Source organism: Nerophis ophidion, linkage group LG16 (genome assembly GCF_033978795.1).
Source record: "Nerophis ophidion isolate RoL-2023_Sa linkage group LG16, RoL_Noph_v1.0, whole genome shotgun sequence".
NCBI lineage: Eukaryota > Metazoa > Chordata > Actinopteri > Syngnathiformes > Syngnathidae > Nerophis > Nerophis ophidion.
In genome coordinates, this window is record NC_084626.1 from 52,359,018 (window position 1) to 52,378,783 (window position 19,766).

The window sequence follows — 19,766 nt, forward strand, 5'->3', positions numbered from 1 at the left end:
ACTGCTCCCCTCACCTCCCAGGGGCTGATCAAGGGTGATGGGTCAAATGTAGAGAATAATTTCTCCACACCCAGTGTGTGTGTGACAATCATGGGTACTTTAACTTAACTTTAACTTTAACATGTTTATGTGTGCTATGGCTGTGAGGTTGTTTTCCCCTTGCCTCAGTCTTGTTTTACTCTCCCAACCTCCCCCAATATTCACCTATTTCACACCTTTTTAAGGAGCGCCATAATTGGCTGACCCGTCGGCGGTCCCGTCTTGTCTCCCTGTCATGCAGGGGCCCCCAAACTTGCACTTTGCCGATGATTTCATGTCATCAAAAGGGAAAATACATTTTTTGATTTGCCTGAGCAGCAAGGAGACACAGAGATTGGGGCGGCATAGCTCGGTTGGTAGAGTGGCCGTGCCAGCAACTTGAGGGTTGCAGGTTCGATTCCCGCTTGTGCCATCCTAGTTACTGCCGTTGTGTCCTTGTGCAAGACACTTTACCCACCTGCTCCCAGTGCCACCCACACTGGTTTAAATGTAACTTAGATATTGGGTTTCACTATGTAAAGCGCTTTGAGTCACTTGAGAAAAGCGCTATATAAATATAATTCACTTCAATTCACAGATTAAACATTTGTAAAAAATGAATTAAAAAGGACAGATTTGAAAAAATTATAATTACAAAAAAAACACCATCTGGTGGATCTTTTGTTTTTCTTTTTTTTTTCGGGCACCTGAACGCCTCCAACCGGTAGGAGGCCACGGGGAAGACCCAGGACACGTTGGGAAGATTATGTCTCCCGGCTGGCCTGGGAACGCATCAGGATCCCCCGGGAAGACCTGGACAAAGTGGCTGGGGAGAGGGAAGTCTGGGCTTCCCTGCTTAGGCTGTTGACCCCGCGACCCGATCTCAGATAAGCAGAAGAAGATGGATGGATGCATAAATATTTTAAAATAACTTTTTTTTTACACTTGTGACTTGCCGTAGGCTGGAATTTGGACACCGGTGGGTTGTATCCAGCCATGGTTTGGGGACCCCTGCTGTAATTTATGTCCGCTCCTGCTGAAAACCTCATTTCAGTTCTTGCCCATATGAAGAATGAACAATAATAAAGCAACTTGAACTTGAATAATGTCTATTTTATGCTGCAACTGTTAAATATACTGTAATATTCTACATGGTCACTGTTATATTATGATAGAAACATAAATAATGTGTATTTTATGCTGCAACTGTTAGATATACTGTAATATTCTACATGGTCACTGTTATATTATGATATAAACATAATATAATATATTTTCAACCGCTTGACCCTTTTGGGCTGGCGGGGGATGCTGGAGCCTACCTCAGTTGCATTCGGCGTACAGCCTGGACAAGTCACCTCCTCATCGCAGAGTATGTATCATATACTGTACTTATATTATGTAACTATTACATATTTTATATTGCTACTGCAATACCTTTATTGTCTATTTTATACCTGCATTGTCATTTCCATCCTTTGTAACTGAGCTACCGTGTGGAACAAGTTCCTTTGTGGATGATTAAAGTTTGCCTAAGTCTAGAACTTGATTAGAACCGACCTGGAATATTGGATGACGTCATAGCTTCTGTGTACACACACATCATGTAAGACTTTCAAATGTTATCTTAACTAATATAGTGTGGGTTTTACATGGTATTTTAACTACGTCATGAATTTTTATTCGCCATTCCAACCAATATTTCCATGTTTGAAAGAAGCATTTGTTTTTTTAACATAACTTGGTCAAGGTTCTCCCGGCCATGTGAGGGCGCTGTCGCCGTCCTGAGTCGCTCCCCTGCAGGCGCTACGTCACCACTTTTCGCCGAGCGAGATGATTTCCGGCTCTTGAAGACCCGGCGATTGACTGACTGGTGAGTTCAATGAAAACTATTTCTTTCTATTTAGCTCCAAATGCGGTCTTTTTTTCCTTTGAGTGAGCGTTCATCTCAAGACGAACTGTTGCCTAAACGAAGGGAGTTTAAAGCCCCAACGAGCGCGTCACAATAGTCCCCTTGTGTCCCAATATTTGCTCTTTTTTCCCCCCTCAGCCGCAACATGAAGGAAGTGGTTCTCCTGCTTACATTTTGTGTGATTTTCCTCCTCCTGCCGAGCTCCTGTCAGGCGGCGAGACAAGGACAAGATATCCGATGTGGAGGTTGGTATTCCCGCGTTTTAGGCAGACATCGAGGACTTCTCCCTTCACGGTTCTTTTATTTTGAAAATCCCTATCTGTTGTGTGTACCGGTCACATTGGAGCCGATACGGTACCGATTCGATACCGCTACGTCCCGGGGCATGAATAATGCAGACTTCTTTTTAACGCTATATTATAAAAAATATAACGCTATATTATAAAAATAAAGACGTTTTGTTAACGTTGTATTGTAAAAAAAAAATAAAAAACTATTTACAAACACAAGCTATGGGATGACTTAAGAGGAAACGTAACCCCGGAAGTAAATGCGTCATCCCATAGCTTGTGTTTGTAAATTGTTTTTTTAATTTTATTTTTATAATATAACGTTAACAAAACGTCTGTATTTTTTATAATATAGTGTTATATTTTTTACAATATAGTGTTAATAAAACGTCTGTATTAATCATGACCCCGGAAGTAAATGGGGGGGAAGGTTTGTTCTTGGGGGAAGAAATTTGGCGTGACTGCTTTTGTGTGCGTTGATAAATATGAATAGTTTTCGATAATAAACATTTCTTTAATTGTAACATTAAAAAAAAAAAAAGCTTATTATGATGACTGCTGTTCAGTTATTATACAGTCAAACTTAGGGCTGGGCGACATGGCCTTTTTTAAATATCTCGATATTTTTAGGCCATATCGCGATACACCTTATATATCTCGATATTTTGCCTTTGCCTTGAATGAATACCTGATGCATATAATCACAGCAGTATGATGATTCTATGTGTCTACATTAAAACATTCTTCTTTGAAGGCCTACTGAAATGAGATGTTCTTATTTAAACGGGGATAGCAGGTCCATTCTATGTGTCATACTTGATCATTTCGCGATATTGCCATATTTTTGCTGAAAGGATTTAGTAGAGAACATCCACGATAAAGTTCGCAACTTTAGGTCGCTAATAAAAAAACCTTGCCTGTACCGGAAGTAGCAGACAATGTGCGCGTGACATCACGGGTTGTAGGGCTCCTCACATCTGAACATTGTTTATAATGTGAGCCTCCAGCAGCAAGAGCTATTCCAACCGAGGAAGCGACAATTTCCCCATTAATTTGAGCGAGGATGAAAGATTTGTGGATGAGGATATTGAGAGTAAAGGACTAGAAAAAAAAAATGCGATTGCAGATGTTACACACATTTACTATGATCATTCTGGAAAATCCCTTATATGGCCATTGTGCTAGTGTTTTAGTGAGATTAAATAGTACCTAAAGTCAGAGGGGTGTGTCCACGGGTACGTGCGTTGACGCCAGAGTCTCTGAGGCAAGACACGCTGCTGGAAAAGCAAACTTAATACCACAATTTTCTCACCAAAAACTACTAGTTGACATTTGGTCGGGATCCATGTTCGCTTGACCGCTCTGATCCATAGTAAAGCTTCGCCTTCGGGAGTTTTAAACAAGCAAACACCGACTGTGTTTGTGTGGCTAAAGGCTAAAAGCTTCCCACCTCCATCTTTCTACTTTGACGTCTCCATTATTAATTGAACAAATTGCAAAAGATTCAGCAACACAGATGTCCAGAATACTGTTTAATTATGTGATTAAATCAGACGACTTATAGCTTGGATCGGGCTGGGAAATAATGTCCGCTACAACCGGTGACGTCAATCGCACACGTCATCATAAGCGTCATCATACCGCGACCTTTTCAACAGGACACTTCGCGGGAAATTTAAAATTGCAATTTAGTAAACTGAAGCGGCCGTATTGGCATGTGTCGCAATGTTAATATTTCATCATTGATATATAAACTATCAGACTGTGTGGTCGCTAGTAGTGGCTTTCAGTAGGACTTTAATATATGCTACTTTTAAACTTTCATGCAGACAGGGAAATCACAAATAAAAGTGTATTTATTTAACAGTTCTTAAGCAGTGGCACAAACATTCATGTCATTTCCAAAACAGAAAGTGCAAAATTGTCAGAGACATTTAAAGTGTCAAATAAAAATGAGCTGCATAATCAATCAATCAATCAATGTTTATTTATATAGCCCCAAATCACAAATGTCTCAAAGGGCTGCACAAATCATTACGACTACAACATCCTCGGAAGAACCCACAAAAGGGCAAGGAAAACTCACACCCAGTGGGCAGGGAGAATTCACATCCAGTGGGACGCCAGTGACAATGCTGACTATGAGAAACCTTGGAGAGGACCTCAGATGTGGGCAACCACCCCCCTCTAGGGGACCGAAAGCAATGGATGTCGAGCGGGTCTAACATGATACTGTGAAAGTTCAATCCATAATGGCTCCAACACAGCCGCGAGTGTTCAGTTCAAGCGGATCCAAGACAGCAGCGAGAGTCCCGTCCACAGGAAACCATCTCAAGCGGAGGCGGATCAGCAGCGTAGAAATGTCCCCAACCGATACAGGCGAGCGGTCCATCCTGGGTCCCGACGAGCGGTCCATCCTGGGTCTCGACTCTGGACAGCCAGTACTTCATCCATGGTCATCGGACCGGACCCCCTCCACAAGGGAGGGGGGGGACATAGGAGAAAGAAAAGAAGCAGCATTCCAATAGGAAATCATATAAGATTCATCCTTCGCTATGTAGTAGGTTACTACGGACGTTATTAAATTCTGTTGTTGACAATTCTTTTCATACGGTGTTGATTTGGAAAAGTTTGCCTCGGCATTTTGATGGTGTGGGCGTGAACTGAGATGTTGAAATGCAATTTCAAACACTCTTCATTCTCTGGCGGGTGACTTTTCAAATGATGCTACATATTAGCAGTAATGCTACCTTTGATAGCAATGCTTTAAAATTAAAGTTGTCTGTTCGACATATTCCCACTTGAAGCCAAACCACCAACAGACGATGGACCCCCTTCTGTTTTTCTTGGGAATTATTTCTTCCTTCATTTGCACCTTCTTTCTCTCGTATTACCACTCGCACGGCTCCGCTAGCATCACAGCTAACGTTTCCCATGCTGCTACCTCTCTGCGGCGTGTACGTATGTAAGAAAGTGCACTTGTCTGTGAAAAGGAGAGACGAGAAAGAGTAAGGAGAGCCTGTAGTGTAATGCCCGCAGCTAAAAGCAACTGCGTGAGAATGTATATTCGAATATTACGATATAGTCATTTTCTATATCGCACAGAGACAAACCCGCAATATATCGTGTATATCGATATATCGCCCAGCCCTAAGTCAAACCTTTCTAAAGTGGCCGCTGTAGACGGGTGGCTATTGTTTATTATGGGCCTGCTGCAATGATAGATAAATACAAACCCCGTTTCTATATAAGTTGGGAAATTGTGTTAGATGAAAATATAAACGGAATACAATGATTTGCAAATAATTTCCAACCCATATTCAGTTGAATATGCTACAAAGACAACATATTTGATGTTCAAACTCATAAACTGAATTTTTATTTGCAAATAATAATAAACTTAGAATTTCATGGCTGCAACACGTGACAAAGTAGTTGGGAAAGGGCATGTTCACCACTGTGTTACATCACCTTTTCTTTTAACAACACTCAATAAACGTTTGGGGAACTGAGGAAACTAATTGTTGAAGCTTTGAAAGTGGAATTCTTTCTCATTCTTGTTTTATGTAGAGTTTCAGTCCTTCAACAGTCCGGGGTCTCCGCTGTCGTATTTTACGCTTCATAATGCGCCACACATTCTCGATGGGAGACAGGTCTGGACTGCAGGCGGGCCAGGAAAGTACCCGCACTCTTTTTTTTACAAAACCACGCTGTTGTAACACTTGTCTTGCTGAAATAAGCAGGGGCGTCCATGATAACGTTGCTTGGATGACAACATATGTTGCTCCAAAACCTGTATGGACCTTTCAGCATTAATGCTGACCTTCACAGGTGTGTAAGTTACCCATGCCTTGTGCACTAATACACCCCCATACCATCACAGATGCTGGCTTTTACACTTTGCGCCTCTTTGTTCTGGAGGACACCACGTCCTCTGTTTCCAAATATAATTTGAAATGTGGACTCGTCATACCACAGAATACCTTTCCACTTTGCATCAGTCCATCTTAGGTGAGCTCGGGCCCAGCCGGCGGCGTTTCAGGATATTGTTGATAAATGGGTTTGGCTTTGCATAGAAGAGTTTTAACTTACACTTACAGATGTAGCGACCAACTGTAGTTACTGACAGTGGTTTTCTGAAGTGTTCCTGAGCCCATGTGGTGATATCCTTTACACACCGATGTTGGTTTTTGATGCAGTGCCGCCTGAGGGATCAAAAGTCCGTAATATCGCTTACGTGCAGTGATTTCTCCAGATTCTCTGAACTTTTTGATGATTTTACAGACCGTAGATGGTAAAATCCCTAAATTCCTTGCAATAGCTTGTTGAGAAATGTTCTAAAACTGTTCGACACTTTGCTTACAAATTGCTGACCCTCGCTCCATCCTCGTTTGTGAATTACTTAGCATTTCATGGATGCTGTTTTTATACCCAATCATGGCACCCACCTGTTCCCAATTAGCCTGCACACCTGTGGGATGTTCCAAATAAGTGTTTGATGAGCATTCCTCAACTTTATCAATATTTATTGCCACCTTTCCCAACTTCTTTGTCACGTGTTGCTGGCATCAAATTCTAAAGTTAATGATTATTTGTAAAAAAAGAAATGTTTATGAGTTTGAACATCAAATATGTTGTCTTTGTAGCATATTCAACTGAATATGGCTTGAAAAGGATTTGCAAATCATTGTATTCTGTTTATATTTACATCTAACACAATTTCCCAACTCATATGGAAACGGGGTTTGTATTTAAATGAAGAGTATTCCATAAAGATACAACGATGCTATTATACGCCGGTTGGCCGTCATTTAGAATTTCCATACATCGTTAAACAATGACGTAGACACGTTTCTGGAACTGTAAAGCGTTGCCAAGCTTATTGAATTAGAGCCGGCTCATGCGGACTGGATGCAGTTTTCCTTTCATGCCAGACTTTAGGGGATTAACCCAACTGTACAAAGCTTTGGGGAGCTTCGATAAGACTTGCTGAGTCCCGGCACGGCTGCATGGTCTGGCTGCTTGGGACCCCCAAATATGATTAATAATTAGACCTATTGACTCGGCGTGTTAGAAAGATAAGTTCTAACGATACATAATGAGCGGGAAGATGGCAGAGGGATTCCGGATCGTCCTTCGAGACCCACTACGCTTCTACTTGGCCACATTTGGGCAAATGCATGCGTCTGGATAAACCGACACGTTCATGTGAGTTGTTTACCATCCAAGTCCAAATCATATTGAAAATGTCATGCAAGTCGTATCTGTGCCCCCCCCACAGCCTGCAGGGCTCTGGTGGACGAGATGGAGTGGGCCGTCTCCCAAGTGGACCCCAAGAAGACGATCCAGACCGGCTCCTATAGAATCAAGCCAGATGGGACTCAGTCCATCAAGGAGGTGAGTGTTCATGCAGGACTACCCTTGCTTTTTACTTTCTTGTCCCTTCCAAAACCTCAGTCCGGTTCCGCCCCAGGTTTTATTCTCTTTTATTGGCCCTCGACATGTTCTGAAAAATTACATTAATTCATTTTTCAAACTGAGACTCACTGACTTTGGCTCATTTTTGGTGCATGTGGCCCCAATGACTACGTTTACACTTTGGCGGCATAGCTCGGTTGGTAGAGTGGCCGTGCCAGCAACTTGAGGGTTGCAGGTTCGATTCCCGCTTGTGCAATCCTAGTTACTGCCGCTGTGTCCTTGGGCAAGACACTTTACCCACCTGCTCCCAGTGCCACCCACACTGGTTTAAATGTAACTTAGATATTGGGTGTCACTATGTAAAGCGCTTTGAGTCACTTGAGAAAAGCGCTATATAAATATAATTCACAATTCACATTTTCTGTGAAGAACATGTACCAGAATACATATTTAATGACCACACACACCATACAACCACCCCTACACATTTCTATTACATATAAGATGTCTGGGTCTACTGGACCCTGGCTAATAGAAGTGTGGAAATTGATGTTCTGTGTACCACATACACACACACAGACACAGCAGGCTTAGACAGGAGGAGGACAGAGTGGAGGTACACAGAACATCAGAGGGTCAAATGTGCGAGAAAATGAGAGTAGACTGTGTTGACAAACAATGTTGCAACCTGGAACCGGTTGGACTGAGTGGAGGTACACAGAACATCAGAGGGCCAACTGCACACTTTGCCGGGTTGGCGGTGAGCCCCGCCTGCCTTAGGGACTCGAACACTGCCCCCCAAACACTGCATGTGTTCTCCCCAGCCACTACTCTTGTTCAGGCGGCCGCCTTAACAACAACGCTCTGAGGGAAACACTGTACTTACAGTATGAATCTACTACATTATATATATACTTACAGTATCATGAAAATATGTCATGTTTTTATGAATGTACTACATTACATATATACTTACATTATGATGAAAATATTTAAATCTTACATATTATGAATGTTACTACATTTCATATATACTTACAGTGTGATAAAATATGTCATGTTATCATGAATGTAAAACATTATATATATATATATATATATATATATATATATATATATATATATATATATATATATATATATATATATATATATATATACTTACAGTATGATGAAAATATATGAATATCACATGTTATGAATGTTACTACATTACATATATACTAACAGTATGATTAAAAGATGTAAATATTACATGTTTTGAATGTTACTACATTACATATATACTTACAGTATTTTGAAAATATGTAAATATTACATGTTATTATGAATGTTACTACATTACATATATACTTACTTCATGTATATATTACATGTTATTGTGAATGTTACTACGGTACATATATACTTGCATCATGTATACAGTATATTACGTTATTAAGAATGTTACTATTATTACTTCGGTACTCTTGTCTTGTTCTGTATATTGTGCAGTATTTTGTATTTATACAGTGTTTTGTATATTGTACAGGATTGCTTGTTATTTTTATTGGATAGTAGTCTGTTTATTTCAATTGTTAGTTCAATTGTGTTATTTATTTTACCCCATATTTGTTCCCACAACCGCACCTTAAATTGGAGTCTTTAATCTCGTTATATGCAAATATAATGACAATAAAGTCTATTCTATTCTATTCTACATTACTTATATACTTAAAGTATAATGAAAATACGTAAATATTACATGTTATTATGAATGTTACTACATAACATATATATTTACTTCATGTATATATGACATGTTATTATGAATGTTACTACATTACATATAAACTTACAGTATTTTGAAAATATGTCAATATCACATGTTGTTATGAATGTTACTACATGACATACTTCCATCATGTATATATTACATGATGTGACAGACGTACTGGACATAATGTCGGTGATGTTCCACATGTGACAGACGTACTGGACATAATGTCGGTGATGTTCCACATGTGACAGACGTACTGGACATAATGTCGGTGATGTTCCACATGTGACAGACGTACTGGACATAATGTCGGTGATGTTCCACATGTGACAGACGTACTGGACATAATGTCGGTGATGTTCCACATGTGACAGACGTACTGGACATAATGTCGGTGATGTTCCACATGTGACAGACGTACTGGACATAATGTCGGTGATGTTCCACATGTGACAGACGTACTGGACATAATGTCGGTGATGTTCCACATGTGACAGACGTACTGGACATAATGTCGGTGATGTTCCACATGTGACAGACGTACTGGACATAATGTCGGTGATGTTCCACATGTGACAGACGTACTGGACATAATGTCGGTGATGTTCCACATGTGACAGACGTACTGGACATAATGTCGGTGATGTTCCACATGTGACAGACGTACTGGACATAATGTCGGTGATGTTCCACATGTGACAGACGTACTGGACATAATGTCGGTGATGTTCCACATGTGACAGACGTACTGGACATAATGTCGGTGATGTTCCACATGTGACAGACGTACTGGACATAATGTCGGTGATGTTCCACATGTGACAGACGTACTGGACATAATGTCGGTGATGTTCCACATGTGACAGACGTACTGGACATAATGTCGGTGATGTTCCACATGTGACAGACGTACTGGACATAATGTCGGTGATGTTCCACATGTGACAGACGTACTGGACATAATGTCGGTGATGTTCCACATGTGACAGACGTACTGGACATAATGTCGGTGATGTTCCACATGTGACAGACGTACTGGACATAATGTCGGTGATGTTCCACATGTGACAGACGTACTGGACATAATGTCGGTGATTTTCCACATGTGACAGACGTACTGGACATAATGTCGGTGATGTTCCACATGTGACAGACGTACTGGACATAATGTCGGTGATGTTCCACATGTGACAGACGTACTGGACATAATGTCGGTGATGTTCCACATGTGACAGACGTACTGGACATAATGTCGGTGATGTTCCACATGTGACAGACGTACTGGACATAATGTCGGTGATGTTCCACATGTGACAGACGTACTGGACATAATGTCGGTGATGTTCCACATGTGACAGACGTACTGGACATAATGTCGGTGATGTTCCACATGTGACAGACGTACTGGACATAATGTCGGTGATGTTCCACATGTGACAGACGTACTGGACATAATGTCGGTGATGTTCCACATGTGACAGACGTACTGGACATAATGTCGGTGATGTTCCACATGTGACAGACGTACTGGACATAATGTCGGTGATGTTCCACATGTGACAGACGTACTGGACATAATGTCGGTGATGTTCCACATGTGACAGACGTACTGGACATAATGTCGGTGATTTTCCACATTTGACAGACGTACTGGACATAATGTCGGTGATGTTCCACATGTGACAGACGTACTGGACATAATGTCGGTGATGTTCCACATGTGACAGACGTACTGGACATAATGTCGGTGATGTTCCACATGTGACAGACGTACTGGACATAATGTCGGTGATGTTCCACATGTGACAGACGTACTGGACATAATGTCGGTGATGTTCCACATGTGACAGACGTACTGGACATAATGTCGGTGATGTTCCACATTTGACAGACGTACTGGACATAATGTCGGTGATGTTCCACATGTGACAGACGTACTGGACATAATGTCGGTGATGTTCCACATGTGACAGACGTACTGGACATAATGTCGGTGATGTTCCACATGTGACAGACGTACTGGACATAATGTCGGTGATGTTCCACATGTGACAGACGTACTGGACATAATGTCGGTGATTTTCCACATTTGACAGACGTACTGGACATAATGTCGGTGATGTTCCACATGTGACAGACGTACTGGACATAATGTCGGTGATGTTCCACATGTGACAGACGTACTGGACATAATGTCGGTGATGTTCCACATGTGACAGACGTACTGGACATAATGTCGGTGATGTTCCACATGTGACAGACGTACTGGACATAATGTCGGTGATGTTCCACATGTGACAGACGTACTGGACATAATGTCGGTGATGTTCCACATTTGACAGACGTACTGGACATAATGTCGGTGATGTTCCACATGTGACAGACGTACTGGACATAATGTCGGTGATGTTCCACATGTGACAGACGTACTGGACATAATGTCGGTGATGTTCCACATGTGACAGACGTACTGGACATAATGTCGGTGATGTTCCACATGTGACAGACGTACTGGACATCATGTCGGTGATGTTCCACATGTGACAGACGTACTGGACATAATGTCGGTGATGTTCCACATGTGACAGACGTACTGGACATAATGTCGGTGATGTTCCACATGTGACAGACGTACTGGACATAATGTCGGTGATGTTCCACATGTGACAGACGTACTGGACATAATGTCGGTGATGTTCCACATGTGACAGACGTACTGGACATAATGTCGGTGATGTTCCACATGTGACAGACGTACTGGACATAATGTCGGTGATGTTCCACATGTGACAGACGTACTGGACATAATGTTGGTGATGTTCCACATGTGACAGACGTACTGGACATAATGTCGGTGATGTTCCACATGTGACAGACGTACTGGACATAATGTCGGTGATGTTCCACATTGTTCCACACGTGACAGACGTACTGGACATAATGTCGGTGATGTTCCACACGTGACAGACGTACTGGACATAATGTCGGTGATGTTCCACACGTGACAGACGTACTGGACATAATGTCGGTGATGTTCCACATGTGACAGACATACTGGACATAATGTCGGTGATGTTCCACACGTGACAGACGTACTGGACATAATGTCGGTGATGTTCCACACGTGACAGACGTACTGGACATAATGTCGGTGATGTTCCACACGTGACAGACGTACTGGACATAATGTCGGTGATGTTCCACACGTGACAGACGTACTGGACATAATGTCGGTGATGTTCCACATGTGACAGACGTACTGGACATAATGTCGGTGATGTTCCACATGTGACAGACGTACTGGACATAATGTCGGTGATGTTCCACATGTGACAGACGTACTGGACATAATGTTGGTGATGTTCCACATGTGACAGACGTACTGGACATAATGTCGGTGATGTTCCACATGTGACAGACGTACTGGACATAATGTCGGTGATGTTCCACATTGTTCCACACGTGACAGACGTACTGGACATAATGTCGGTGATGTTCCACACGTGACAGACGTACTGGACATAATGTCGGTGATGTTCCACACGTGACAGACGTACTGGACATAATGTCGGTGATGTTCCACATGTGACAGACATACTGGACATAATGTCGGTGATGTTCCACACGTGACAGACGTACTGGACATAATGTCGGTGATGTTCCACACGTGACAGACGTACTGGACATAATGTCGGTGATGTTCCACACGTGACAGACGTACTGGACATAATGTCGGTGATGTTCCACACGTGACAGACGTACTGGACATAATGTCGGTGATGTTCCACATGTGACAGACGTACTGGACATAATGTCGGTGATGTTCCACATGTGACAGACGTACTGGACATAATGTCGGTGATGTTCCACATGTGACAGACGTACTGGACATAATGTCGGTGATGTTCCACATGTGACAGACGTACTGGACATAATGTCGGTGATGTTCCACATGTGACAGACGTACTGGACATAATGTCGGTGATGTTCCACATGTGACAGACGTACTGGACATAATGTCGGTGATGTTCCACATGTGACAGACGTACTGGACATAATGTCGGTGATGTTCCACATGTGACAGACGTACTGGACATAATGTCGGTGATGTTCCACATGTGACAGACGTACTGGACATAATGTCGGTGATGTTCCACACCACCAGGTCCCCCTGGCACGCTCCGAGGGAAACCTCCTGGAGCTGATGGAGAGCGTGTGCGACAGGATGCAGGACTACGGCGAGCGCACGGACGCCATCACCAACAGGAAGTCCTACGTGAGGATCCGATCCCGCAGTGGCGAGGCCATGGACCTCTCCGAGGCCACGTTGGACACCAGAGTCACTGGCAGTTTAAAATTCGCTGTGAGTACAGGAAGTTGACTATTTTTAACATTCATTTGCTTATTTAGTTTTTTCTTCTTCTGCTGTTTATTTTTTTTTTATGCTCATTTTATGGTTAGGATATTATTTAGTTTGCATAATTTACATTTTTGTCTCTATCTGTTTGAATGTTTTATGTTTATTAATGTATTTTATTTTTTTTAACATGTTTGATCATTTATTTTGTGACTGAGTAAAGAAAGGAAATGTTCTTATATTTTTACTTTAATTTTGTTTGTTTTGCCTTTTTGATATATTTTCTTTCTATACACAGTATGTCGTTACTTTTCATGTCCATCATTTTGACTTTAGTGTTTTTTAAGAGTGTTGATCTTGTCCTGTTGTCAGTGCGAGACAATCGTTGAGCAGAACGAGGACGAACTCATCGAATTCTTCTCTCACGAGACAGAAAATGTCAAAGACAAACTCTGCAGCAAAAGGACAGGTGTGTGTGTGTGTGTGTGTGTGTGTGTGTGTGTGTGTGTGTGTGTGTGTGTGTGTGTGTGTGTGTGTGTGTGTGTGTGCGTGTACAGTCTTGTGCATATCGAGTGTGTTACAAATGAATCTTTTACACACACATTTCTCAATCTGACCAAAAATAATGTAGAGTTGTTCACTGCAAACAGTGCTTAGCTTATTTTTACACTTGTATGCCTTTTAAGAACGCTAAATGTTACTAAAACATTGCTTGTGCACTTTGATATCCTGTTGTTATTTACACCTTGATTGTCTCTTGCAACTTCCTGTTATTATTTTCACCTTGTCTCTTGCTACTTCCTGTTGTTATTTACACCCTGATTGTCTCTTGCTACATCCTGTTATTATTTTCACCTAGTCTCTTGCTACTTCCTGTTAGTATTTTCACCTTGTCTCTTGCTACTTCCTTTTATTATTTCCACCTTGATTGTCTTTTGCTACTTCCTGTTATTATTTCCACCTTGATTGTCTCTTGCTACATCCTGTTATTATTTTCACCTAGTCTCTTGCTACTTCCTGTTAGTATTTTCACCTTGTCTCTTGCTACTTCCTTTTATTATTTCCACCTTGATCGTCTTTTGCTACTTCCTGTTATTATTTACACCTTGATTGTCTCTTGTTACATCCTGTTATTATTTACACCTTGTCTCTTGCTACTTCCTGTTAATTATTTCCACCTTGATTGTCTCTTGCTACATCCTGTTATTATTTTCCCCTAGTCTCTTGCTACTTCCTGTTAGTATTTTCACCTTGTCTCTTGCTACTTCCTTTTATTATTTCCACTTTGATTGTCTCGCTACTTCCTGTTATTATTTACACCTTGATTGTCTCTTGTTACATCCTGTTATTTTCACATAGTCTCTTGCTACTTCATGTTGTTATTTATACCTTGTCTCTTGCTACTTCCTGTTATTATTTATACCTTGTCTCTTGCTACTTCCTGTTATTATTTATACATTGTCTCTTGCTACATCTTGTTATTATTTACACCATGATTGTCTCTTGCTACATCCTATTATCATTTACACCTTGATTGTCTCTTGCTACAACCTGTTATTTACACCTAGATTGTCTCTTGCTACATCCTGTTATTATTTTCACCTTGTCTCTTGCTATTCCTGTTATTATTTACACCTTGATTGTCTCTTGGTACATCCTATTATTTTCACCCAGTCTCTTGCTACTTCCGGTTATTATTTATACATTCTCTCTTGCTACTTCCTGTTATTATTTACATCTTGATTGTCTTGCTACATCCTGTTATTATTTTCACTTTGTCTCTTGCTACTTCCTGTTATTATTTACACCTTGATTGTCTCTTGCTACATCCTGTTATTATTTTCACTCTGTCTCTTGCTACTTCCTGTTATTATTTACACCTTGATTGTCTCTTGCTACATCCTGTTATTATTTTCACCTTGTCTCTCGCTACTTCCTGTTATTATTTACACCTTGATTGTCTCTTGCTACATCCTGTTATTATTTTCACCTAGTCTCCTGCTACTTCCTGTTATTATTTATACCTTGATTGTCTCTTGCTACATCTTGTTATTATTTACACCTTGATTGTCTCTTGCTACAACCTGTTATTTATACCTTGATTGTCTCTTGCCACATCTTGTTATTTAGACCTTGATTGTCTCTTGCTACAACCTGTTATTTACACCTTGATTGTCTCTTGCCACATCTTGTTATTTACACCTTGATTGTCTCTTGCTACATCCTATTGTTTACACTTTGTCGCTTGCTACATACTGTTATTTACGCCTTGATTGTCTCTTGCTACATCCTGTTATTTACACCTTGTCTCTTGCTACATCCTGTTATTTACACCTTGTCTCTTGCTACATCCCATTGTTATTATTTACACTGTGATGGTCTCTCGCTACATCCTGTTGTTGTTTTTGAGACCAATGGCAATACGGCTGTCCATTTTCTGTCCCTCAGACCTCTGCGACCATGCTCTGAAAATCCCCCACGATGAACTTTGACATCCTCTCGCCACGGCGACCCTCAGCGGACAACGGCGGGTCCACACCATGGCGGCGGGGTGGAAGATAACGTCAGTTAAGAAAATCATTTAAAAAAATCCTCCAGTTTGTGCCTCCCTGGCATCCTCACCACCCAGTAAGTGTCCCACCTGACTTTGTGTTTTCCAGACCAAACTGAAACTGTGAGACTCGTATCAGTCTTGGTCCGAGACTCACCTGATCTTTTGGACTGGTCCAGAGTCATTTAGACGACCTAGTAGTTTGTAATAAATGATCTTCTCAGCTGCTGGATATCTTCAATCAATGTCGTAGCCGCACACAGAAAGTAAAGCGCACATCTTTCAGATCAGATGTAAAACCCCAACCTGTAGGCGTGACGATCTATGACTTAGTACTTGTTGTGTTGGTAGACATCTTTCGAATGCATATTCCACAACTGTACACAATTGCCAAATATTTTGGTATCATCTGTTTTCTGTGTTTGAATTCTGTGAACAAACCTGTTTTTATATAAACTTTTGTCAGTTTTCTGCATCTCTTCTGTCTTCTTTTGAGGGAAATAGTAACTTTCCGAGTGGTATTACCGAGGAAAGTTACTCATTTCTAACAATGCAACCCTTAAACAGTTTATTATTGTGATACATGCTAGAAGATTATTTCAGGTCAAATTTGTCCTTTTAGATTCAAACCAATGTTGGATTAGAAGTGTCACTCAGTTACAGTATATACCCGAGTCGGGACCCGGGGAGGACCGCTCGCTTGTGCCTCGGTCGGGGACGTCTCTGCGCTGCTGACCCGTCTCCACTCGGGATGGTCTCCTGCTGGCCCCACTATGGACTGGACTCACTATTATGTTAGATCCACTATGGACTGGACTCACACTATTATGTTAGATCCACTATGGACTGGACTCCCACTATTATGTTAGATCCACTATGGACTGGATTCTCACTATTATGTTAGATCCACTATGGACTGGACTCTCACACTATTATGTTAGATCCACTATGGACTGGACCCCCACTATTATGTTAGATCCACTATGGACTGGACTCTCACTATTATGTTAGATCCACTATGGACTGGACTCACACTATTATGTTAGATCCACTATGGACTGGACTCCCACTATTATGTTAGATCCACTATGGACTGGATTCTCACTATTATGTTAGATCCACTATGGACTGGACTCTCACACTATTATGTTAGATCCACTATGGACTGGACCCCCACTATTATCTTAGATCCACTATGGACTGGATTCTCACTATTATGTTAGATCCACTATGGACTGGACTCTCACTATTATGTTAGATCCACTATGGACTGGACTCTCACTATTATGTTAGATCCACTATGGACTGGACTCCCACTATTATGTTAGATCCACTATGGACTGGACTCCCACTATTATGTTAGATCCACTATGGACTGGACACTCAATATTATGTTAGATCCACTATGGACTGGACTCTCACTATTATGTTGGATCCACTGTGGACTGGACTCTCACTATTATGTTAGATCCACTATGCACTGGACTCACACTATTATGTTAGATCCACTATGGACTGGACTCTCACTATTATGTTAGATCCACTATGGACTGGACTCCCACTATTATGTTAGATCCACTATTGACTGGACTCCCACTATTATGTTAGATCCACTATGGACTGGACACTCAATATTATGTTAGATCCACTATGGACTGGACTCTTGCTATTATGTTAGATCCACTATGGACTGGACTCTCACTATTATGTTAGATCCACTATGGACTGGACTCTCACTATTATGTTAGATCCACTATGGACTGGACTCTCACTATTATGTTAGATCCACTATGGACTGGACTCTCACTATTATGTTAGATCCACTATGGACTGGACTCTCACTATTATGTTAGATCCACTATGGACTAGACTGTCACTATTATGTTAGATCCACTATGGACTGGACTCTCAAACTATTATGTTAGATCCACTATGGACTAGACTCTCACTATTATGTTAGATCCACTATAGACTAGACTCTCACTATTATGTTAGATCCACTATGGACTGGACTCTCACTATTATGTTAGATCCACTATGGACTGGACTCTCACTATTATGTTAGATCCACTATGGACTGGACCCCCACTATTATGTTAGATCCACTATGGACTGGACTCTCACTATTATGTTAGATCCACTATGGACTGGACTCACACTATTATGTTAGATCCACTATGGACTGGACTCCCACTATTATGTTAGATCCACTATGGACTGGATTCTCACTATTATGTTAGATCCACTATGGACTGGACTCTCACACTATTATGTTAGATCCACTATGGACTGGACCCCCACTATTATCTTAGATCCACTATGGACTGGATTCTCACTATTATGTTAGATCCACTATGGACTGGACTCTCACTATTATGTTAGATCCACTATGGACTGGACTCTCACTATTATGTTAGATCCACTATGGACTGGACTCCCACTATTATGTTAGATCCACTATGGACTGGACTCCCACTATTATGTTAGATCCACTATGGACTGGACACTCAATATTATGTTAGATCCACTATGGACTGGACTCTCACTATTATGTTGGATCCACTGTGGACTGGACTCTCACTATTATGTTAGATCCACTATGCACTGGACTCACACTATTATGTTAGATCCACTATGGACTGGACTCTCACTATTATGTTAGATCCACTATGGACTGGACTCCCACTATTATGTTAGATCCACTATGGACTGGACTCCCACTATTATGTTAGATCCACTATGGACTGGACACTCAATATTATGTTAGATCCACTATGGACTGGACTCTTGCTATTATGTTAGATCCACTATGGACTGGACTCTCACTATTATGTTAGATCCACTATGGACTGGACTCTCACTATTATGTTAGATCCACTATGGACTGGACTCTCACTATTATGTTAGATCCACTATGGACTGGACTCTCACTATTATGTTAGATCCACTATGGACTGGACTCTCACTATTATGTTAGATCCACTATGGACTAGACTGTCACTATTATGTTAGATCCACTATGGACTGGACTCTCAAACTATTATGTTAGATCCACTATGGACTAGACTCTCACTATTATGTTAGATCCACTATAGACTAGACTCTCACTATTATGTTAGATCCACTATGGACTGGACTCTCACTATTATGTTAGATCCACTATGGACTGGACTCTCACTATTATGTTAGATCCACTATGGACTGGACTCCCACTATTATGTTAGATCCACTATGGAATGGACTCCCACTATTATGTTAGATCCACTATGGACTGGACTCTCACTATTATGTTAGATCCACTATGGACTGGACTCTCACTATTATGTTAGATCCACTATGGACTGGACTCTCACTATTATGTTAGATCCACTATGTACTGGACTCTCACTATTATGTTAGATCCACTATGGACTGGACTCCCACTATTATGTTAGATCCACTATGGACTGGACTCCCACTAT

General features: G+C 41.2%; 1 protein-coding gene across 2 annotated transcripts; it reads left to right on the top strand.

Annotated features, from left to right (window-relative positions):
- The first annotated feature begins 1,722 nt into the window (after positions 1 to 1,722).
- cnpy2 (canopy FGF signaling regulator 2) lies at positions 1,723 to 16,780 on the top strand. 2 transcript variants are annotated; one of them, XR_009802248.1, is made up of 7 exons: positions 1,723 to 1,891; positions 2,069 to 2,175; positions 7,502 to 7,617; positions 13,563 to 13,760; positions 14,127 to 14,223; positions 16,203 to 16,317; positions 16,415 to 16,780. XR_009802248.1 is itself a non-coding variant. In XM_061875496.1 (6 exons), the coding sequence occupies exons 1-6, from the start codon at positions 1,725 to 1,727 to the stop codon at positions 16,244 to 16,246; spliced, it is 729 nt and encodes a 242-aa protein (XP_061731480.1). In that variant the 5' UTR covers positions 1,723 to 1,724; the 3' UTR covers positions 16,247 to 16,780. The 2 variants fall into 2 exon arrangements, 1 of the variants encoding a protein (XP_061731480.1); XM_061875496.1 differs by having other exon boundaries at positions 16,203 to 16,780.
- Positions 16,781 to 19,766: the final 2,986 nt, after the last annotated feature.